Here is a 25,028-nt window from a genome sequence, read left to right as displayed (position 1 = left end):
AGCTCATGTCTTTCACTCAGCAGTGCTGATAAAGAAAGCTTTCCACCAAGCACCTTTTCTCTTCCACAGTATTCTTTTCATGCTTTTCTGTTTTTTTTTTTTTTTTTTTTTTGTGGGTTATTTGTGGTCTTGTTTTGTTTTCCTCTAAAAACCAGGAGGAAAACTCTTCCACATCACCACTTCACCGTTACCCAGTCACAGGCTATGGTCATCAGCCATAGGTAAGCAGCTGCACCTGCTAGAAATGTCTCAGAGTAGTAATGCCACACGTCTGTTGCTGTTACTCACTAAAGAATCTAAAGATCGTTACTAATTGCACACAATCTGGTCCCTTTAAGAAACCCCCTGTAGTAAATGTTATGTTAAAAAGGAGCACTGTAAGGTAGAAGGGTTTTACAGATCTAAAGGCAGCTTACCCTGTTTGGGAACACTGATAGAGAGATTGTATCCCTGTCAGCAGCCTTGCCCCATTTTTTTTTTTTTTTTTTTTATCTCCCCAAGACTGGACCTGGGAGGATGAAAGACAGGGAGGCTGTGCTCTTATGGAGCTGTGCTGAGATCTTCTTGCCATTTGTACCATGCCTAGGCTCTAGGCAGTCTTCATGGGGATTCACCATCCTTGGATGCAGCCATGAGAGGCCCAGCTCTCTCAATAGACCCACACAGCAAGCATCTTACAAGAACCCACAAACATGGTAGCACCACAAGATATCGTCCCTCTCATCACAGCTACCATTTGACAATATTATCTTATGCTTGGATTGGACAAAATGTCCAAAACATCATTACTGCTTGCTGTGTATCTTCACTGATATTTTTTTATTTGAAGTCATTAATGATTAACGGAGGTGCTCTGGTGGATCTTGTTCAATGAAGAGAACACTGGAGCAGACGAAGTGAATGCAGCAGGGTCCTCTTGTAGCACCGTAAGTACTCTTTCAATATTTTCTTGGATCATTTGGATATATCAGTTCAGGGGTTTGTGTTGTTGCCTGGGAAGGAAGTGTTTTCACACGCAAGTAATGTATACACAACAATTTGTTATAAAAAGATTCAAAATATGTTAAGGACAAGCAAGAACTGCCTACTAGCACAGAAAATACTTCATCCAATAAAAAAATGTTTTGGAATCAGCAAAGATCCATATAGAGACTTTGCTGCTACAGTGATTCAATATTTTATCTCTGAGAAAATGGCTTATCTTGTACTTTGTGCCTTAAACTGTATGATACATGTTTACATCACATTTTAGTTTAACACATTTCATTATCTATTTCTCTGAGTAAGAGAGAAAGACTACTAGAGCTGCAGTAATGGCACTATCAGGTATAAAAATGGCTCCCATCTCTTTTTTCTGGAGAAAAGGTCATAAACTTTCTTTGTGTTTTTTGTGTTATTAGTGATTTAAAAACAACGACAAACAAAAAAAACCCCACCTATATATATATATCTATTTCACTGGTTATTATGATCAAAACTGTTCCTTTTGTGAGAGTATGTGGTTATGCACAGTTCATCTGGAGACATATTCGTTCAGGGGTTTGCTGCATGAGGAATGTGAAACAACAGGGAGGGATTTTTGAAAACAGACAGTTGTACTTTGAGAGCTTCGTTTTAGTTGGCTGAAACATGCAAGCATGAAGAAATTTACTTCCCTGTCATGTTTGGTGTATTTATTTCTTTTCCAGGAAGGGGTAAAAGGAAAATGAAACCCACCTTCTCCTTGTGTTTTCTGCTGGCTGGTTTGTATTCTGTTGTCCAGTGTCATCAGCATCCTCGCTACCTCAATAAACAGGACGATTCTAAAGGAGCACATTACCCAGGTAGCAGTTCTCACGGGGAAGGAGTTTTTCCAAATAAAAACAAAACTTTTGTCAAAGTAGTTCACAGCAATGCTGATTTTGCATTTTCATTTTACAAGCTGGTTGCATCTGAAGCAACTGATCAAAATATTTTCTTTTCACCCATAAGCATTTCTGCTTCCCTTGCAATGCTGGCACTGGGTGCCAAGTCAGCGACACTAACACAGATTCTGGAAGGGCTTGCCTTTAACCTGAAAAAGACTCAGGATCAAGAAATACATGAAGGTTTTTGCCAGCTCCTCCATATGCTGAACCGTTCAGATAGTGATCTTCATCTAAGCCTGGGCAATGCCCTTTTTATAGAAGAGACACTGAAACCACTACAGAAGTTCTTGGATGATGCCAAAAGCTTTTACCAGTCTGAAGTCCTTTCTGCTGACTTTAACAACTCCTCTGGTGCTGAGATCCAGATCAACAGTTATATTGAAGAAAAGACAAATAAGAAAATTGTTAAACTAGTAGAAAATCTTGATCCTCTCACAGCAATGGTTCTTGTTAACTATGTCTTCTTTAAAGGTAAGAATTACTGAAGGGTACAAAGGTTGTAACTTGGACGCACTGCTTATTGCAGAGAATAAAAGAAAGAAACTGTAATTTGAGTATTTGTTTTGAGGAAAACATGTTCGGTATCTAAAAATTTTTCCAGTGAAATCATGTACATGCGTTAACAGTGAGGATGTCTGTGACCTTACTTGTTTGAGTAAGAGATTGGATTGTTTTTAGAAAATACCTTTGTTGTACTTGGTAAATTATTTAATGTGAAGATAGAATCATGAATTAGTGAAAGATGTTGTTTGTAGTATCATTTCTCTGTAACTGTCTTCAGGCATGTAGGAAGTAATTAAACACTAAGGGCTGAAGTAATATGGAAAAAAAAATGTTTGCTCTAATCAAAGGGAAAGAGTGGGACTAGATTCCATTTTATTCGTAATGAAAATTTGTCTTTTTATTCCATTGAATTTTTTTTTTTTTGTCATAAGCTCATTGGCAGAAACCCTTCAGTGATTCATACACAAAAAAAGAAGATTTTTTTGTGGATAAGAAAACATCTGTGAAAGTTGACATGATGTATCGGAAAGGTTACTACAGAAATTACTTTGATGAAGAGCTGTCCTGTTGGCTGGTTCAGATTCCTTACAATGGAAATGCTGCAGCATTGTTTGTTTTACCTGATGAAGGGAAGATGAAACAGGTGGAAGATGCTCTTCTGAAAAGAACTGTGGTGAAATGGGAAAAGCTCCTCCAAGATAGGTAAGATATTTTTCCTAGTGTGAGAAATCACCGCATTATTTAGCAGTCAGCAAGATTGAGCTTGAAAAGCAGAATTATTTTACTGAACTCTGTTCCCTTACAGTCTCCGCTTGGGACTTCCCCTTTCTTAGCTCAAAAACAAAAAATACATCCGAATAGTGAACAAACAGGGCATTGATCTTTTTATCCTCAGCATTGTGGTGATGAAGTTAACAGAGGCTTGTTTTATATGGGCATTGTGAAACTTAAATGGAGTAGCTATTTCTGAGGTACTGGGTATTAGAGTGGTGAGGGCCTGGTGGGATCTGCAGTGTTGTGTGTGAAAGATGAATTTTATTAATTTACTAATACTGAAGCTGTTTCTGTGCTGGCACAGGTGCTGTTTCTGTGCTGTTTTATGTTCAAACAGCCTTAGAACAACAAGTCATGATCTTATAGGATGTCTACTGCCTAGTGAGGCTCTGTTGGTAGCAGAGTTTATATACAGTTGTCTTCTCTGAATCCTTGAAACCCACTGTGGATATAGAGTTTAACATGGACTTATACTGCTCCAATCCTCTGCATTACATAACTATACTGGTAGAAAGGGCTATCTGAAACTTAACAGCAGACTTTTTCATTTAAGAAAAAATATAAATGAATTGTCACTGAAGCGAAGCCACTCAGGAACATTACCTAGATGACAATTTGTCCCTTTTGATGTTATTTGTTTCAGAAAAATACACCTACATATTCCAAAACTTTCTATTTCTGGTACCTATGATGTGAAAAAGATAGTCAGAGAAGTGGGTATAATTGATCTATTCACTGAACAAGCTGATCTGTCAGGAATTACAGAGGATCCTGGACTGATGGTTTCAAAAGTAAGTCGGCACATGAAATACAGTGATCACAGAATTTTTCTATTTCTGGGAATCCATTACAAACAAAAAATGAAAAGCTTATCCCAGTCTTTCTGAAGCAAGATTTAATCATAAGCATCTGCCACAAAGACAAACATACCTTTCCTAAAACTGAAGTCAAACACGCAGATAAGGGGTTACAAACACATGGATCAAGAACAAGGAGGACATACATATCATTAGATGTTCTTTTGGATACTAAACAAAATTATCTATAGGTAGCACATTAATTTTGGTAAAATACCCTCTAATAGAGGGCAAAAATGCAATTACTCTTGCCTTTCTAGTGCTCTAAAAAAAAAGTTTTTTTTTTCAGCTGGATCATAGGGTAGATTTCTGATAACACATGAAGCTGCCAAATGTAAAACTTAGTCCAGGCTAAATTGCCAGCTTTCTTTACTTCCAGAACTTCTCATCATCAGTCATCTTGAGTGCTCTTTGGCCATCTGCTGCACAGAGATTTCTCTCTGCACACTCAGTTGATGGAGGCTTTCGGGGCTGATGTGATTGTTGATTGAGTGGGCAGGGATGAGCTGGAGATGAACTTCCTCAGGTTGCTGCTGCCAGATCCCATCCCAGGCAGGTCTCCCTCTGCAGGTTGTTGTGCTTTATATCCTCACAGGTGATCCACAGAGCTGTGTTAAATGTTCATGAGAATGGCACCGAAGCAGCAGGAGTCACAGTGAAGGAGATTACATGGAGATCTGGTGATTTTTCTCGTCCTCCTCGAGTCAGATTCAACAGGCCCTTTCTCCTGATGATTTTGGATAAATATGCTCATACCATCCTCTTCATTGGGAAAATTGTAAATCCTCTGAAAAAATAACTGATTGCCCAGAGGACAGGTACTTCTGCACATGGCTACCTAAGATCCTGTGATCCAGTAATAACTTTGTGTACACCACTGTGTACTGGTGTCTTTCAACTGTTGTTATTATACACATTTCTAACCCCCAGAAAGCAAGAACTACTTTCTCTTGCCCAAATGACACAGATTTCCCCTCTGGTCTACAACTGTATGTAACTTGTATTGTTAACAAAGTATGAGTTACTCTTTAGCTGTTCTGTAATGCCTTCCAGACACTCTCCAGTATATGTGGTGATCTGTAGCCTCTTTCATGGATGATGTAGTTTTTACTTTACACCCACAGTGTGTGCAGGGGAGGCTGGGAGAAGAGAAATGGGGGAAAAAAGACGGAAGGTGTATGTCCTGTCTATTTAATCCATTGACCTTTGATGTAAAATGCAGAGTGTCTTAATATTGAAGTAACTTTTCATTTTTTTCTTTGTTTTTGTTTGTTTCCTTTGGTTATTTGGCTGGCTTGGTTGAAGTTATTTTTACATCACCACAGACAACAACATTGGAATACACAATAATGTAAAAGGTTGACCATTACGATTGATTTAGCTGTTGTCTTCTCCTGTGGAAGTCCTATTCATGCAGGCAATTAAGTTGCTCTTCATTGCTGAGGTATTGATAATGTACTGAGATAAAATAAATGGTGGAATATTTCACGCGATAGCACCAGTTTCTTTTTTATGGGTTTGCTGTCACTTTCATTTCTCATTTCTCTTACTGATTCCAATTTCATTATCACACTTTCCAGATAGACAAGTCAGGCTGTGGTACAGAAATTTTTATCTTCTCACAGAAAACAGCAAAGCTTTTCTAGGGACTGTTAATCTGTTTTGAACTCAGAAAGCTATCATAAACATGCACATCAAATTCAGGCAGTATTTGATGAATCGGGCTAGATTTTAGCAGTGGATCGATACTATAGAATAAAAACATATGGTTACTTGAAATTTGTACCTTTTCTTTCAAAGATTCACGAGTCTAGTGTGTTGCTAGTGTGTTATTTTATTAAAATATGCGAAGCTGTTGAAAGCAGTTAAATACTTATTAGATCTTTCACTACAGAATATCTCAAATTGGTAAAAAATAAATAAATACAAATAGCAACTTTGCAGTCTTTAGTCTCTTAAAATGTGAAATAATATACAATGAAAATAATGACTATTTCTGAAACAATAATGTCCTGATTGTTTGGGGGATTTTGACTTGTCTCTGGTGTTAAATTACCACTATCAGTATTACTGGACTGTAGCTGTATGTCAGCCAAGTATTGCTTGATGTTCACACTCAAAACCCTCATCAAAATCACATAAACTAGTGACAAAACTTCCTTACTGACATCTGTTTTTGATCTATTCAGTATTTAGTAAAAGCTGCTGGCTAGAACACAGGGCATATATACAGACTTAATCTCAGTGTAATACTGCTAAACTGATTCTACAGAATATCATTTAAAAGTACTTGGCAAACTGTGGGGCTAATTCAGGACAGCATGCTGAAGTCCAGCTTTGCAGTGACAAATGACTATGTAAGCAAATATCATGAGACTTTGTTCTTCATTGTGGACCCCGGATCAATACTATCTGTTTGCTATCATGAAAAAATTTAAATGATATTTTGCCAATCAGATCTCCCTTTGAGAGATCTCTCTTTGATGCCTGACCTATTTGAAAGCAGATGAGGAATAATCAAGCATCATATGTGCTTCTATTTATGTTTGAAAAGATGCCGTGAGGTATTTTGTCAAATTCTAATACAGTAGGACCGTTTCCTACATTAATTTCCCAAAGAAAGCATACTGTATAAGAGGAATATTTAAATAGAAATCACATATATCTATGGTTATATATATATTTATTATTGAAGTATTAAATTCTCTCTCTCTCAAAAAAAGGCAATCATGAAATATGTATAATCTATTTTTTCTTTTCTCATAATCCTTAAAGCAATCTGTCCACATGCCCTTTATTGTCTTATTAAGATGCTGAGTTTAGCACCAGGCTTTCTAGAAGCTTTAGATCAGCTTTTGGAGAAAATGTACCAGGATATAAGTACAGAAGAAAAGCTGACTTTGATCGTGCTTTATTCTTGGGGTACCTCATCTCAAAAGTAAAATGAGACCAGGTGAAGATTAGTCCCTCTATCATTGACACTCTCTGTGTTTATTAAACTATCTCTGAATTAACCATGTAACCAATAAATATAATGAAATTGTTTTTCATGTAGAGTCACCTTCAAGTGGAAGTAAGGACCATATACAGGTCCTCTGTGGTAAAAATAAAGATAAAATTTGATAAAGTTCAGAAAATGTTTCTCACCAGAACTTCTCGCTCTTCTCAACATACTTGAACGCTAAGTAATGAATACAGAACAATTGCAAAGCTGTTATTCTTATGAGTGTCACAAGTTTAGTGTGCTCATATTTTGCTTAGGGAAGGGTTTCTTCTTTCAATCTGCTGTTGCTTTTCTTCTTTTCTGGATTTCTGTTGATTGGTTTGTTTGATAACTGTGAACTGCATGTCTGCATACCACAAAACAGTCTTCTCTCTCTAGAGAAATCCTCCCTAGAGTGAATGATTGTATGGCTCTATTCTGAGTCATTCAATCATGCGCTCTAGAGAGAGAAGGCTACTCTGTTGATGTTAAAAGTCATGGAAGAATTGCCAATCTAAAAAGCAAAAGCTAATGTATTTCTTGTCCTATAATAACTGGAAAAGATTTATCTACAAAAGTGAAACAAAGTAAAAAAGATAAATAAACAGCTCAAAAAAACCCAAAAACACCCTAAGATCAATCCATGTTGGAGATGCACTTAATCCTTAGGACATTGAAAAGAATTTGAAAAAAAATATATCCAACAGCAATTGTGAGTAGTGCTAAAGAACACAGAAGAAGAAATTGCAGCCAGGATTGTGTGAGGGGGCAGAGAAAGTAATAATATACTTGAAGGAAAACAAGGAAAATGACATATTTCAAACAGCCAGCAGCCAGTGCCAATGCACAGGTCTTTGTTCCCAGAGCTGTGCGGTATCAGCTAAGAAGAACAGCATGTAATATAGCCAACAGCCTTAAAGGTCATTAACTGAAAAGCAAATTGCATATTCTACTGGAAAACCTAGTGATGCTGTATACAATGCAATAACAAATAGAAACCCATATTTCAATAACAAGAAAGGCAGAGGCTGCTTAAGGAGAAAAACAAAGCTGAAATACACAGTTCTGATGCCAGCATATTGTCATCAAAAAGGAGATATCATAGAATCACACCACAGCCAAATTGCCTTTTTATTTGTTTTCTAATACGTGAGAACTAATTCACCAGATCTTGTTACTATTATCTTGATATTGAATAACTCGCTACGCTCCTCTGCTGTATGATACTGTTCTTTCTCTATGTCATCCTCAGGACACGATGACAAAGAAAAATATTAGCGAAGTTTATGAAGTTCTGGTGTGGATGGTCCCCATGATGCCTTGGTTATAATGAGAGGGGAGTCTCAGCTTAATACCAGCCTACTTGTCCTAGTGTTGATCAATGATCAACACACCCACAACGTCCTCTTTGCCTGAAAAAAATTATCCCCACAAATTGGTTTGTTGCAGTCATATCCCAGCCCTATCACTCAGGGTTTTGTACTTCTCAAAATCAGGTATGATGTATTTCATTATGCATTCAGCATAGCAGTAAATCCAACCGGTAACTAACATATCTCTGGGCAATACTACATAAATTTCTCAGCTCTCTGGTGATTTTTCACTGAAAAGTAAGTGGCGGTTAAGAGAACAAAACAAATGATGTAATTCACACTGACATGAAGTTAACGCAGCATTTCTGCTATTTATTAGATTCCTGGCAAATGCTCTGTCATTTGGCCAGGAAAAAATATCTGCGGGGCAAAATGAAAGGTCTGTGGCAGTTTGACTCCTGAAAATCTTTGGTAAAGAGTTGTATCTCTCTTCTTCAAATACAACATAGATTACGCTGGGGTTATAATTTGTTTGCTTGTTTTTTTTTTTTTTAATCTATTATATATCATAATATTTCTTGATTAGGAAAATACACGTGAAGACATTGCAGTATTTTGATAATTGTATTGTGACAATAAAAACATTAGTGAACACAGACAATCACTTGAAGTACTATTGTGTTTCACTCTATATTCTCGTTTGAAATATCCCTCCTGTGCATACTGAACTTCACCTTTTCCCAGGCCATGTCTGCAGCATTACTCCAGCCAAAGATTGCCAGGATGTCTGACTTTGAAGTTCAGTTTGATTTCCATGAACTGTTTCCAGATTATGGACTAAGAGACTGTCTGAACATCTCACTAGCTCTTCCTATTTCACTTTCCCAGGAATAGCGTCATGCTTCTACTTCTAGAAATCTATGAATGTTATGAAGCAAAAAAATTTTTATGTCAGAAACAATTTCAGTCATAAACCAGATCAATGTGGGAAAAAAGTAGGTTTACTGTCCATCAGAAATGGAGGGCTCCATAAGCAGTGCATTCTTCAGTAGGGCTGCTGGCTTTCCATCACATACTTCATGTCGCTCGTTCCATCTGCGTGGCTGGCTTTGACATTTCTTAAGAGATTTCTCCAATTAAAATGGATCTGAATGTGTCTGAATGTGTTTGGTATGAGCAATGTGAGAAATATTTCTCAAACTTGTTTTACAGTATCTTCAACAGCATGTAAACCACTAGATGCCTGGATTAAATAGGAGGAAAAAGGGAGAGCTTTCTCAGCTGCTGATTTACAGATTGTTGTTGCTTTATGCTGGATGGAGTGCAAGCAACACTAAAAAGTGGAGAAGAAGACACCTTGGTAAGGAGGTAGCTTGTGAGAAGATAACATCTGTGCTACAAAACATATTACATATGCTGTCTATGGAACAGATTCCTATTTTCCCTTTAAAAAAGAGTGAGGTTGACAGCAGTGAAAAAGGGAGTCACCTCTCTACAGAACATGGACTAGGAAAATGTCTGCTTCAGAATAAAGATTCAGGCCTGTCTGTTCACTTTCTAAGATTTCTATTTCTGTGTTATTTTTATGAGACTTTCTTTTTGCACTTCCTGTATTGCATACATAAGATTTTGGGTTTAATTTCTTTTAAGTCCGATGAATTACAAATGAATCTCAGAGCTATTTCAATCTCAGATGACTCAGATGACTTTTTGTCCAGTTTTTAAATGGTGTAAGATGTTGAGGCTGCTTAGTGCAATAGTTCACTTCCTGGATTAAAAAGAAATGAAGAAAAAATGAGGACAAAATCATAATTGGGTAAACATATGTAATTATAATACTTGATTCTTTTCTAAAAACATTCCTTTATGTAGCTGTGTTGCTATACAAACTAAGACATAGATAAAAACTTTCATTTAATTCAGCATAACAAAATGAAGGAACAAACTAATTCAGAAGTAGTATAAAGGGTCTGATCTGCTCCATCTTTCCATTGCTTTCAGCAGCAAAGTCCACACTCATATAATTTCTTTTTTACTGACATTGATCTCTCAGGTAGTTCATCCCATGTTCCCCCAGAAATTCCAGATCTGTTTTCTTTCCAAAACACTCAAGTTGGATGTGACAGGTATGCTTTGGATGAAGGTGGAATTTGGGTGGAGAAAGATATTGAAAGGTCAAGAGAAGTTTAAGGGGATAACAGCCTTTCTAAACACATCAGTATTCATGGAGTTTGGCAATACTGAACTAACCACTGAGGCCTAAAGTTTATATCTCATTTCTGTGGCTAAAACTGAGGAAGTATTTTTGGCATAGTGGATTTAAAGGTGTTCCAGTCTTTCTTTAGAAACTACTTCAAAAACATTAATTAAAACTATTTTGTCTCATTGTATACGTGCTGTCCTATAAGCTCAGTCATAAATCTGAAACAGCATCAATTAATCTCTGTTAATACTGATGGCATTACATGGATAGATGGATAATTTTCATTATGCTTTCTTACCAATTTGTAGTTTCTATTCCTCATTACATTTTAAATGGCAGCCAGCAAACAAGTCCACTCCTACATACTCACTAGTCACCTCGGTGACTAGCATAGCTCAAGAGCTGCAAGATACTTTGACATTTCCCTGGAAAGCAGCAATGTATTTGAAACCTGTCCTTATCTCAGGGTGACTTAAGATTTAAGACCACAGTAACTTCTCTTATACCTCAGAAATTAGACTTTGTTGTTGTTCACATGTTGATGCTTATGGCGGAAGCATCAAAAGTGAAATTTTCAAAATTGAAATTCTAGGCCAGGTTTTCTCTATTTCTGGATATGGGCAGTTTAACCTGCAGTCATAGCCAGTGAAGACCTCTATAAAGGGAAAAGTATTCAGCAGTCCTCACTAGTGCAACCTCTCTGTATTCTCCAGAGAAATTAAACAGATCTTCATGAAGGTCCTGCGAAACAGTAACAGGGTGAATCTTTTCTGCATGGATCTAATTTTGCCTTGAGAAGCCTAGCTCTGTGCTGGGCTCAGGGTTTTGGTACTGTGGCACAGTGATATTTGTTTGAGTTATTATGAGCTTGACAATAGAGATTGTGATTCCTTGGATGACTGAAACTTCACATAGCCAGACAACTAGATTTTTTTTTTATATAGGCATAGCCAATGTTTGGCTTTAAAATAGCCCTTATCAAAATGTAAAATGAAGAACATCTTAACCTTATTAACCCAGGCCTGTTTTTAAATGTGAGAGTTGGAGTAGGCAAAGTTTATGTGGGAAGACAACTTGAAAATGCAAGATTCAGTCAAGTAATAATTGAAAAACAAACTGCCAAGGAGTGATCATTATTTCATACCAACATGTGTATCATTAACCAGCTGCACTAGCAGATAGTATGCCAGCAGCAAACTGTCAAATTAGATAGGACCAATTAAACCTCATTACTTTGTGAGGCACGACTTCCTAAACAGCCACTGTGTAACTGTTTGCAGAAACTTGACAGTTCTTACAACTGAAGCTAAATGAAAACAGGAGACTTTAGTTCTCCTTAATATCAGTTACAGAAATCAACATGGTTTTCTTTTCAAGATGTATAAACATGATACATCTGATAAGAACAATTTGTGATCTGTGTTTATATTAGAACTGACAGAAAAAATGTGTTTCTTCAGTAAATGTGCTGGAGAGAAAAATGAAGCAAGTGACCACATTTTAGTGCATTCAGAACTTGAACCTATGCTTATATGCCTATGTATGATTTTAGGCTGCTGTTGTAAAAAAGTTTCTTTTAAGCCAATCATTGGTATTCAAACAGAAGGTTAAATTACAGATACCTGGGATTAATAAGACTTTTATTTAGACAAACTTCCCACCAGTGTGACTACAGTTTTCGAAGCTGAATTTTTAAAATTACACTCCTTAACGCACAGCAGGTCTCCTAGTTAAAAACGTGACTTGGCCCTCAGATATCAAGCAACATAGCATTTCTTTCAAGTGTCTGCCAAGTCAAAGTATGAAGTAAAGATGAAAATATTTTTGGATCCTAAACACAGATTTAGAGACTTTATTTCCTGTCATTCCAGTGTAACGGACTTCAGCCTCTACAACACCCATCTCCAACACTGTGGCCAACATAACAATAGAGGAGGCACTACATTTAGGGGAGCTCTGCTACATAAATTTTGCTGTTTTTTTCTCAATCCCCACATGCTGTACATGGTCATGAAAGTTTTGGGGGCTTAATGAACAAGATGAGATTGTATCCTTTCTTTACTGAGATTTTAGAGCTGAAGTATTATCTTTGAAGTTTTGCAATGTCAAAAATTCTATGAAAGATGGCTCATCACTTTATAATAGAATTTATTTTCTCAGTGTTCTCTGTTTGGGAGTGCTTTTCAGATAGGTAACTATTATGAAAAAACTAAAGTAAATCTTGAGTACGTCTGAAAACTGAGAAATATGAAATGCAGGGCAATCAGGAACTGAACTCCCATTGTACAATGGTTGACGCATGAATGCTAGTTCTGTCAGGACGCAATAATAATCATAGATCTTCCTTCTGGATAATTTGACAAATCCATTGGTAATCTGTAATTTCCATAGCAAGTTTTGGAAATGAATATATTTACCTTCAAGTTATGCAAATTATTATATTGAAGACTCCTGACTTACAGGTCTCAAAATCTATCTGCAATATAAATGAGAATGAAGGCTCTGCCAAACAGGATAACAGATAAGGCAAACATTTTGGAGAAAAGAAATGTAGGGAAGATTTTGCCAGGCTGAGCATGGTGTATCTTCTGTATGTCCTCTTTCCCTGCTGAGAGACTGCTGAATTAAGGGATGGAGCTTTCAGACCTTTTAGTCCTGTTCACAGAATCACAGCATGGCTCGGGTTGGAAGGGACCTCACAGATCATGAATCTCCAACCCCCCACCACTCTTTTGGAAAAATCTGACTGCAACCACGCATGCCTTCAGTATATACTCTAGGTATGTTCTTAAACCTAAAATCTCCTCCATAGCTTCCCTGTAGCTACCTGATACTTATATAGGATATAGCATATTAATTCCAGTACTATCAGAGTTAGGAACAAATCTTTTTGTGCTTCAGCAAAAATATGCTAACTTTGGGAAACAAGGAAAGTATCTATGTAAAGGAACTGGGTGTATATGTTGCTCGGGGGATCAGGCCTAGCCAGCATGGGTTTATGAAGGGCAGGTCCTGTTTGACCAACCTGATCTCCTTCTATGATCTAGTGACCCATCTGGTGGATGAAGGAAAGGCTGTTGATGTGGTCTACCTAGACTTCAGCAAAGCCTTTGACACTGTCTCCCACAGCATTCTCCTGCAGAAGCTGGCAGCCAGAGGCTTGGATAGGTACACTCTTGGCTGGGTAAGGAGCTGGCTGGAGGGCCGGGCACAGAGAGTGGTGGTGAATGGAGTCAAATCCAGCTGGCGACCAGTCGTGAGTGGTGTTCCGCAGGGGTCGGTGCTGGGGCCTGTCCTCTTCAATATCTTTATTGATGACCTCGATGAGGGCATCGAGTGCACCCTCAGTAAATTCGCAGATGACACTAAATTGGCTGGAAGTGTGGATCTGCCTGGGGGTAGCGAGGCCCTACAGAGGGATCTGGACAGGCTGGAGAGCTGGGCTGGAGCCAATGGAATGAGTTTCAACAAGGCCAAATGCTGGGTCCTGCACTTCGGCCACAACAACCCCAGGCGACGCTACAGGCTTGGGGCGGTGTGGCTGGAGGACTGCGTAGAGGAAATGGACCTGGGGGTATTGATTGATGCTCGGCTGAACATGAGCCGACAGTGTGCCCAGGTGGCCAAGAAGGCCAATGGCATCCTGGCTTGCATCAGAAACAGTGTTGCAAGCAGGAGCAGAGAGGTGATTGTTCCCCTATATTCAGCACTCGTGAGGCCGCACCTCGAGTACTGTGTCCAGTTTTGGGCCCCTCACTGCAAGAAAGATATTGAGGCCCTGGAACGTGTTCAAAGAAGGGCAACGAAGCTGGTGAGGGGTCTGGAACACAGGCCATATGAGGAGAGGCTGAAGGAGCTGGGAATGTTCAGCCTGGAGAAGAGGAGGCTCAGGGGAGACCTTATTGCTCTCTATAACTTCCTGAAGGGAGGTTGTAGTGAGCTGGGGGTCGGCCTCTTCTCTCGTGTCATTAGGGATAGGACCAGGGGGAATGGTTTCAAGCTACGCCAGGGGAAATTCAGGCTGGACATGAGGAAGTATTACTTTTCAGAAAGGGTGGTCAGGCACTGGAATGGACTGCCCAGGGAGGTGGTGGAATCACCGAGCCTGGGGGTGTTCAAGGAAAGACTGGATGTTGCGTTGAGGGACATGGTTTAGTAGGAGCTATTGGGAATAGGTGAACGGTTGGACTGGGTGATCTTTTAGGTCTTTTCCAACCTTAGTGATTCTATGATTCTATGATTCTATGATTCTCACAAATGTCAAGTATATGGTAGGCCAAGTAGCATCACTGAGAAGGAGAGGTGTTCCCCATAGCTCTCTTACCGTGAACCTGGCTGTCAGAGCTCAGTGCTGGTCAGAACTCTACATATCCAAAGGTAGTTTCTATCTCAGGTAATATATAGAGCAAAGTAGCTGTATTTGGCACAAAATCTCATTTCCAATTAATACTTGCTTAGGCATTGCTTTATGACCCTTATGGAGCATAACACTCCTCTCAACCGACTGGTTTTGTCCCGTGGTCTTAGCTCTGATTGGAGTAGAGATGTGTTCACATGAATATGGCAGCCAAGAAAATTAGCTTCATCAGCATTTAGCTTTATCCTTTTAGATTATCTGTATTTGAGGCCATGTAATGTTTAACAGAGGAAAACAGCAGTGTGAGTAAAGCAACAAGAAAGAGCACAATCCATGCAAGTGCAGGAGCTTCTGAATGCAATGTAAGTACCCACATATCTTTACTTTAAAGACTTTGATGCAGCTATATGACATTTAGCTAGTGAGTCATGAAGCACATCTACTTTCAAAGGTGAAACTTGGTTTCTAAGCACTCAAATGACAGCAGAATTTAATTTCCAAGAAATACTGAATAGCAAATTGTGGAGATACATTACAGCAGGTCTACAAGAATAACTCTGCTATGAATATTTATCCAAAACACCTCTTTTAAATCTAGAAGAAATCATCTTACTTAAGGAGAGGAAAAATATTCTGACTTTCCAACAGTCATTCTGTTTTGATGTCATTACTGAGGTTCTCTAAAGTTTCTGATGTGATAGCCAAAGCTCCGAGGTAAATGAGGTGTCTTATTTACACCAGTGTGGTGTAAATAATAAGTAGGATATATAAACTTAGGTTTGCTGAGAGGAGGGTTCCCTAGTCATACAAATTTTAGACAGACAGGATAGGCCATGCCTACTCTGGTGGCCTCACCATCTATCACTCTTGTGGGGTTGGAAAAATAGAGGAACCCATCTGGAAGACATGCAGTAGTTGAGTGATGGTTTAAAATAAAGCAATGTATTCTGATCTAATCAGATGTTAAAGCAGGAAAATGTTGTTAGTGAGCTTGTGATTACTCACTTTGTGTGTCAAAATGAATCAGGAATGAGAAAGATGATGTTTTGACTATTGTAAATCTTTATTGTTTTCCACTGACATAGCTCTGTCATTTGACGTAAACCTCTTACAATCACAAATATCATATCTCATATGAGAGCTCTTAGAGGTAAACACACAAGACGTCAGAGTTGTTTCTGATGTGTCACCACATCATAAAATGGATCTACAGTGAGATGAAAAAAAGCAATAAACCTTTTAATTTACTCTCTCCCTCTGAATCATGTTTTCCTTTAATAATCACATGCTACTCTCTTGACAAGCACCCAGTAACAAGGGACTTGTGTAGCTGGAGGAAAGCAGAACTGAAGCGGGCAGTAATTGATATGAATTACATCTGAGATCAAAGCAGGAGTGTTTCAAAACTATGTCATAATAAAGGAGCAGGTCAGGAGATTAACAGTGTTAGTAACTTCTGTAGGCAGCAGCAGATATAAATAAAAGATGGGATGTTCACATGCCATTCTCCAGAGTCCAACACAATTTATTTTTGTCCACACAGTAGTTGAAAAGTATGATGAAGGCCATCCTCCTGCTATACTTGCTGTTGGCCATCCTTTACCCTGCAGTCCCCAGCATGAGACAGACTGACCATCACAATGAAGAGCCCAAGGTAACTCACCTCCATGAGCAGCATCCTCATGAGGAAGATTCTCTTGCTTTCTGCCAGCATATAATACCCAGCAACACAGACTTTGCCTTCAGGTTTTACAGGCAAGCAACTGTCCAAGCACCTGGCAAGAATATTTTCTTCTCCCCAGTCAGTGTCTCTGCTGCCTTTGCCCTGCTGGCCCTCGGCTCCAGAGCCACAACCCAGGCTCAGCTGCTGGAGGGGCTGGCCTTTAATCTCACCAACAACAGGGAGGAGGAGATACACCATGGCTTTCATCATCTCCTTCTCTTGCTGAACCGTCCTGGCAGCCAGGTGGAGCTGAGCATGGGAAATACCCTGTTTATGGACAAACACCTGAAGCCACTGACTGCATTTCTGAAGGACATAAAAAAACTGTACAAAGCAGAAATTATTTCTAGTAACATTCAGAATTCTACTGAGGCTAAAAAAGAGATCAATGATCATATAAAAAACAAAACCCATGGGAAGATAAATCAAATACTGAAAGACCTCAATCCAAACTCTTTAATGGTACTTGTTAACTATATTTATTTCAAAGGTAAGTTGAGTCATACAAATCTTACTGCAATATTCAAGTTTGCCTTGGACTGGAAAAAAATCCCAGACTATTTCTCATTTGTTTTTAAAAGAAGGACAGTGTTAAAACTATAAGAAACATTGCAAGTTCTCATGCTTTGAAACCTCTTAATACATCTATAGTTTTCTGGCATATTTTTAGGCTTATAAGCACAAAAATTTACTTATTTGCAAACTTCAGGTTTTATGGACTTTCCAGAGCGCAGCAAATTCATGCATTTGTGGATTTTTCTATCAGACTTTTGTTTTCTAGCAAAAATTATTCTGCCGTATGTATATATCCTATATGAAGAAACAAAATAAATTCCAAAGATTATAAAAAATGACAAAACTTTAATTTACCTACAATCCAGGCTTCTTAAATGAGTACATATCTATGGAGTTGGGCTCTAAGTATTCCACAGCCAGTCATCACATTGCATATATACACCAGCAGGTACTTCAGAATGTGCTGCTTTAGCAACGATGAACTTTGTAAAGGTAATGTCCATTTGTAGCAGTGTGCAGGACATACATTGAATTATCCACCCAGGAAGTTGGTAATAGGTGGAAATAGAACAGGATTCAGTAAAATAGCTTTCACTTCAGGTACTCTATTAAATCTAGGTACCGTAGTCAGAAGGAACATTCCTTATGGAGGGACAGGAAAGAGTTCAAACTTATAAAGTAGTTAAAGTACTTCAGTGTTTATATTCTACTACTTATTTTTCAATTTTATTTTGTTTCTGTTCAATATTTAAAAAACAAGCACACTTAGTTCTGAAATGACAAACTATCATCTGTTTGTATTTGTTCAGCAAATGACTTAATACAAGTAGAATACCATTAAAAAGTCATTTGAATAAGGATGGAAGGTTAAAGGTTTAGAAGCTCCGTTCCACTTGCTGTAATGAAGTTATTATCAAACCCAAAAGTTCAGGTTGTTCTTTCATTGAATTTTTTCCTTAGTGCTACCAGATGAGGAACAGATGAGAAAGAATAGAAGGAACTTAACATGCCACTTTTAAAAAGGCAGTCATCTGCTGTGGAATTTGCTTAACAAGCAAAGTTGTTGCAAATTAACTCACTAGATCCTGGCTAGGCACTTCTTTTTCTTCAAATTTTTCCTCTTCAAATAAATTTAAGATAACATCATGAAGTTATCTCATTTGATTTATCTGACTTGCAACACCTTTCTGAAGTTTAATCTTGGATATTCGTTACTTGAACATATTAGAGCAGTGATGATATGGACCTTGAATAAATTTTGAATTCCTCTAATCTGCAGTTATGAGCATAAATCTTTAGATATGGATGTATTTGGTGTAAATTAGACTAGATTATACTTATATATCCTCCTTAAAATAAGCATGCAACTGTGTTCTTTTTCTTTTACTTTTAAGCCTACTGGGAAAATCCTTTCAATATGAAGGGCACTCACACGGATTATTTCTATGTGAATGCAAAGACATTGGTTGAAGTGAAGATGATGGTTCGAGATAGCTTTTATGACATATATTCTGACAAGAAGCTGTCATGCAAGGTGGTGAGGATTCCTTACAAGGGAAATGTTTCAGCATTGTTCATTCTGCCCAATGAAGGAAAAATGAAATGGCTGGAGGATGGTCTAATGAAAGACACGCTGTCTAAATGGGAAAAATCACTTGAAAGACGGTAAATTCTAATTTGATGCTTTGCAGTAGTCAGAACCTGAGGTCTAAACACTGTAGTCAATTTTTAGAGTTATAAGGTTTTGTTTTTCATTCGAGGTTTAAGTAATGGAACTGGCATAAATGAACAGACTAAACAATTTGATTTGACATTCAGCAGCAATTTGAAGTAGCACTGCTTTGTCATGAGGGAAAAAATTTGTGAGCTGGGAAACAGCTTCTCTTTCTGTACACTTTTTAGTTGATCTTCAGTATCTTCATTTTTTTTCTCAAATATAATATGTTAACAGTGGTACTACTGTGACATAGAAACTTGATCCCATAGAGAGAACGGGGTATGATTTATGAAAAATAAATAAATCTTGAGGACTAGCAAATGAATGCAAATGTACCCACAAAGGTGCTAGCACTACCACTGCTTGTTGTCTACTCAAGGGGTGATTGTAAGACTGGAAACAAGCTCTATGTCTTTCTCATATTACATTTTCCCATCATCCTAACCATTGTCTTCCCACCTTTTTGCTCTTATTTTTTCTATATTTGAAGACTAACATTTTAGCACAGAATTACCAGCAAGTTGGGAGATTTCAAGTTGTACCTTGATCATAATAACCACCATAAATCTCTTTTAAATTAATAGGAGGATGGAAGTGCATATTCCAAAAGTGTCCATTTCTGGCACCTATGACTTAAAGAAGATATTCATGAATCTGGGTGTAATAGATGTGTTTTCTGACCAGGCTAATCTGTCTGGAATCACAGGAAAGTCTGATCTGAAGGTTTCAAGAGTAAGTTGGTCAACAGAAAAGTCTGTCAATTCATCAACTGCCTTAATTTAAGCTATGTTCCAGAATAATTCTTAGTCCTGAGAATGATTGATAACAGTGAATTTGAACATTTTAACTTTTAGAGCAACTTTAAATTCTTTCAGACTTATTCAGGATCTGAAAATAAAAATACTGCCTTCCTTCCGGCAGCCTGAAGTTGTGGCAAAGGCTGGAGGCTTATACAAATTTTTCCAGGAATAAAATATTTTCAGCATGCAAGAGGAGACACCATCATTTGGAGCGGCATTGCATGAGCATGTCTAGTATGTAAAGTGGCACCTTTTCATTAATACATGCATGTGATTCTATAATTTTAAAGGACTTTCAAACTATTTCCATGGAAGGCACTGGCAAGTGCTAATCATATAAGAGGGACCAAGCTACAGGAAAGCCTCCTGTTTCCTGGGAAGAACAGATAATACAGAGATAAATTAACACTCTTATGGGCATTGCAAAAGCAGTAACTATAACATTATAATATCTTGGTTTAATGAAACAAATGCTGAAAATGCAAAAAAAATTTTTGTATGGATATTTATTTTCTACTGACAAAAGTTTAATCCATGAGGCATTAAATATACAGACAGAACAGCTCAGAAATTTTACTTTTTTTCCTTCTGAAATAGTAATTCCTGCTCTGAATTCAAGTGTTCTGCCCTGACACACATGGTGAGAAATACGGAGTGGAACAAACTCATGGAGACAACATTGCTAGAACATCTACCATGGACTAAATTTCCTTCTTCTTAGATTGTGACCTACCAGTCATTTCTTTGAAAGACAGGAGGTGAATTAACTTTGTGCCAGTTTTAGTCATTCCACTCCCATATCTATGGAAATATATGATTTTGCTTTGTACTTTTATGCTGATCAATATATATAAATGACATTTCATGTCATTAAAAATTTTGGAGATATTTTTAAAGGTCTAATTGCAAAAAAAAAAAAAAATTGGTTGATTATATGCTCGTGACTACAGACTTATAAAGTCTGTAGACCCATGCAGACCCATACTCTATGAGGTAGCTAAGATGCACAGAAATGAGGAGACGGTTGGACTAGATGATCTTATAGGTCGTTTAAAACCTTGTAATTCTATGATTCTATGATTCTATGATTCTATATTGTGTGTACAGTAATGCTTGCTGTGTTTCCTTGTAGGCTATTCACAAGGCGCTGCTGAACATTCACGAGAATGGCACAGAGGCTGCAGCAGTCACTGGCACAGAGTTTGCTCCTCATTCTGTTCCTCCTGTTATAAAGTTCAACCGTCCATTTTTGCTGTTGATTGTTGATCAGTACACTGAAAGTATCCTCTTCATAGGAAAAATTGTAAACCCACTGAAAAATGATTGATCAATGGCAAGTCTTATTGATTTGATTTGCATGTATGCATTAATAGTCTGATGTAATTAAAATTATATCAAATCTTTTAGCAATAATTTTATTTTTTCTAAAAATAATTAAGACAGGAATGTAGTCATTCTTAAAATCACCATCCTTGCTCTCTCCAGTAGAAAACAACTACCATGACTTATGAAGCAGTGTATACATCAGTCTTCTAATGACTAATACATGCTATCATTGAAAAATAAGGTAAGTATCCAGCTGAGAGAAGCAGTTTAAAACCTATTCAGTATGTAATGAATGAAAAAACAGGCTGTTACTGAGTAGTGAATAGGAAACTAGGAAAATCCTGTTGTTTTCTCCAGCTGTCTGTAGTACTTACCAGGTCCTGGTCCTGGAGAGGTGATGTGGAAATTTAGAATGTAAAGTGGTCCACCTAGGGATATCTTAGGTTTTCTCTTCCACGTGGATCTTATTGATGGGAAAAGGTCATGTATTTGCATGAGAAAATGATTGCTTGGCACTCTGAGGATGTCTGTACAAATCTGACATCTCCTTATGCACCCTGATGGATCCAAGGTAGTGTCAAAATTCAGCGTCAAATCTTGGCTGCGGCTGGAGCACCAAGAAAAGAAACACCTGCTAACAAACACAGCCAGACTTTTGTGATATCAGCCTGACTCCATCTCTGTTCCACCCTTTGGATTCAGCAACAGCAACTATTTGAGAAGTGTTAAATACAGTTATCTTTCTCAGTGTATTGTTCCTCATTGTCTTAAAGTTTTACTCTACTGATCATGAAGGCAATTTGAAATTAGAACAAGTTCCTCTGTGGAACCTGACCTTTGTAAGGCAACTGCTACCCATCACACCAATCTTCGTAATCAGAGCATTTGACTTAGTTACAGGATATTCAAGAATATTCATGTTTGCAATCCTCCCTTGCATGCAGACAGAAAATCCTATGTCTCCAACATTCTAATTAAGCTGAAACTGCAAGAGAAGAGTTAGCATTAGATCTGGAGTGCTGTTAAGGATATTTTCCTGGAGGATAGAAATCCATGTCTGCTCCTCCCTGAGCGGAGGATGGCTTAATGTTGAGTTTTCCAAATAAATCCTGATGAACACTACAAAGAGTGCTGGTGAATGGATGGTGGATGAAGCAATGATAATCTGAAATATTGTTATGGGCTTCTAGGAAAAAGGAGACATAACTTCAAATTATAGGGTGGGAGGATAGTGATCATTTTCTTCCAGACACTGGAAGGACAAGTTTTTTGCCATGTTCTCAGTTAGAGGATTCATAGCCTGTGGTATGAATGTCTAGAGCTGCCAGCCTTGTGTTGTGTTCTTCAAGTTTACATTTAAGGCAGTGAACACTTGACAAGCATCTAATGGAAGCAGTGACTAAAACAGACACTCAAAAAATATTACTTGTCATGCCATATAGCTTTAAACCTCTGGTTCATCAAGAAATAATAGTTCAGAAAAGAAAGGTTATGAATATCTGGAAGAAATAAAATGGACACTGAGCTTTATTACTATCCCAGAGTTTTTACCTATGTTTGTAAATAAAATGCTCCAAAATACCTACTCTAGTCCTGAGTTTGATTGCCTCAACACAGCTCATTTCCATGTTGCTTAACTCTGACCCTATAAGACACAAGGGCTGTTTATTGGAAATAACATTTGGTTTACATGAAATCTCCCCAAAATGCCCATGATATGTCTGGAAAGATTGCAGCTGGCATGAACAATACCTGCATCAGGAACTGTGTCAAATATGCAAGAAAATGAGTGGTTGTAGGTTGATGGTCAGGCCTGTGCTCCAGAATTACCTGATATAATGAAGCCAGATGACAAACAGGAATGTGTACCCTCCTCTGTTATTAAGCCCTATAAGCTCCTGCCCAGCATGTGATGTTTCTCTGAATGCTACTTAGTCTCTGGCCAAACTGAAAGGCCTTCACCAGCTACTTGCCAAAAATGAGGTGGCCAGGGACTGTTTTTCCATCTTTGGAACAAACAATCAGTTCGGAAAAGCTCTCTGAAACAAATGCAAGTCAAAAACTGTAAAACTACCATGCATTTGCTATAGATGTATCTTGGTGCTTTCTTCTGACCAGTGCTTTGAGTCTGCTGCCACATTAAATGCAAGGATATTTTCAAAACGCTTCAAAAGCGGTGAAAAGGACCTCAAAAATCATCTAGTTTCAACCCATGGCAGGATCACTACCCACTAGACCAGGCTAGTCAGGGCCACATCCAGTCTGGCATTGTGCAGGGATGGAGGTACGATCACTTGAAGTGAAATCTTTGTTATGTGAAATAGAATCACACTCTGGTAATAAAATAACCTTATTTCCTTCTAGGATTCTACACAGAAGAAAATAATGGTTTTATTTGATCTTCTTTGTGTGACTTATGTCTAGCAAACTGAGTTCATGTGAAATTTTAGTTCTGAGATTCCTACTGACTTAGTAAAAGAGGGAGTGCACAAAGCAGAAGAGCCCTGCTTTCTATTCTCAGTTCTGTCACTAACTTTCTCCTTGGCCTTCAGCTTTCTTTTTCCTTCTGTCAATCACGTTGTTTTGCAATTGAAGACAGCAACATTTTCCTTACCCAATAAGTCTGAATATTTGTAAGACATACAGAGTTTATAGTTATAGTGCCCTTCATGGAAATAAATAAAAATACATAGATGAACTGATTTTTATTCTAGCTGCAGCAATTTTGCAATGATGCCAATCTCTTGATTTTAATTGAGATATATATGTCAACGGGGTTATGTATATGAGCTTTTGCAGCCAGATCTTAAGTGGTATATTTTTATAAGACAACAAGAAATGCCTACATGAAGAATTATCTCATGAAGTTCACATTTCTCTTGCTCTTCCTTATCATCTTGCTCGTGTTTTTCTTCCATACACAAAAATCTTCTATCTTGAAAAATTTAGAAGTATGACACTGGTACACCATAATCTGAAGACCAAGCAAGGAGTGGACTAACTTAATGATTGATCATAAAGCTGCTTTTGTAAGGAGGAACCAAATGCATCGTGTAACTCAGCAGTTACTGGCAAACAGCATGAAAAGAAATAAATCATTCCTTAGTTCCTTGCACATAAACCATTATCAGGCCATTTGGAAAGCACTTTTTTCAGTCCTTCGTAAGACTTCCCTGGCTCCTGGAGCAGGAGAAGTTCCTCCATCCCAGCCACTGCTTACCTAGGAGCACTAGGGGCTTTGCCCATCTCTTTCCTGTAAAACTCCACACAGGATTCCCAGCTTAGTCTCTTGTTTCTTGGTGACATCCATTCTAGGTAGAGGGTTTTCAGTGCAGCCATTTGCAACAGTGCTCAGAAAAAAAAAAGAAAAAAAGAAAAAAAGCTTTATTTTCCATGGGATAGCATAAGTGCTGCAATCTAATAGGTATCCATGTGGGGGGATTCCCTCTTATTTTCTATTACGTTTTACAGGAGAGAATCATGTTTTCCAAGGTATCTAATTGTGATACATACTTAGCAAAGGACTGAGCACAGCTACCTAACTGCCATCATGGAGAAACTGAAACTCCATTTTCTTATTTTGATAACTTTTCAAGCCATGTTGTTATTTTGCTTCTCATTCACTATTTCAATAATGTCCAAAATACTCATCAACAACCTCTCAAAAAACTAACCACTACTTCTCTTGACAAGCAGTTAAGTAACAATTTAGCAATGACTTTGAAGAATGCTATGAGGGCTGCTCTGAAAGTAATGCCTCCTATTTTATTATGTTAGCCTGCTCTGAAAGTAATGCCTCCTATTTTATTACGTTAGCCCATGGTGCTAGAGGTAATACATGTTCTAAATATATGTTCTCAATAACATTCCATTACATGTTGTTGCCATGTGACAGATTGCAGTAGAGAGGCAAGCTGGCACAATGGCATCTTACATGGAAGTGCATATAAAGCAAAGGTATGTCACTAAATTCCTCCAGCTAGAAAAAGTACACCTACTGACATTCATCAACACTTGCTGAATGTTTCTGGAGTGGTGAGCACAGCGA

General features: G+C 37.9%; 1 protein-coding gene across 1 annotated transcript; it reads left to right on the top strand.

Annotated features, from left to right (window-relative positions):
- The first annotated feature begins 1,637 nt into the window (after window positions 1-1,637).
- On the top strand, window positions 1,638-22,561 carry LOC125695272 (uncharacterized). Its single transcript, XM_048949487.1, is given in 9 exon segments — window positions 1,638-1,667; window positions 1,670-2,378; window positions 2,843-3,113; window positions 3,829-3,976; window positions 4,638-4,832; window positions 16,445-17,111; window positions 18,532-18,802; window positions 19,439-19,586; window positions 20,787-22,561. Coding segments are annotated over 9 exon segments (2,634 nt in total). The 3' UTR covers window positions 20,982-22,561.
- The last annotated feature ends 2,467 nt before the right edge of the window (window positions 22,562-25,028 follow it).

Source organism: Lagopus muta, chromosome 6 (genome assembly GCF_023343835.1).
Source record: "Lagopus muta isolate bLagMut1 chromosome 6, bLagMut1 primary, whole genome shotgun sequence".
NCBI lineage: Eukaryota > Metazoa > Chordata > Aves > Galliformes > Phasianidae > Lagopus > Lagopus muta.
Note: the sequence above shows the minus strand (reverse complement) of the source record. Positions and strands in the feature narration are given on the sequence as shown.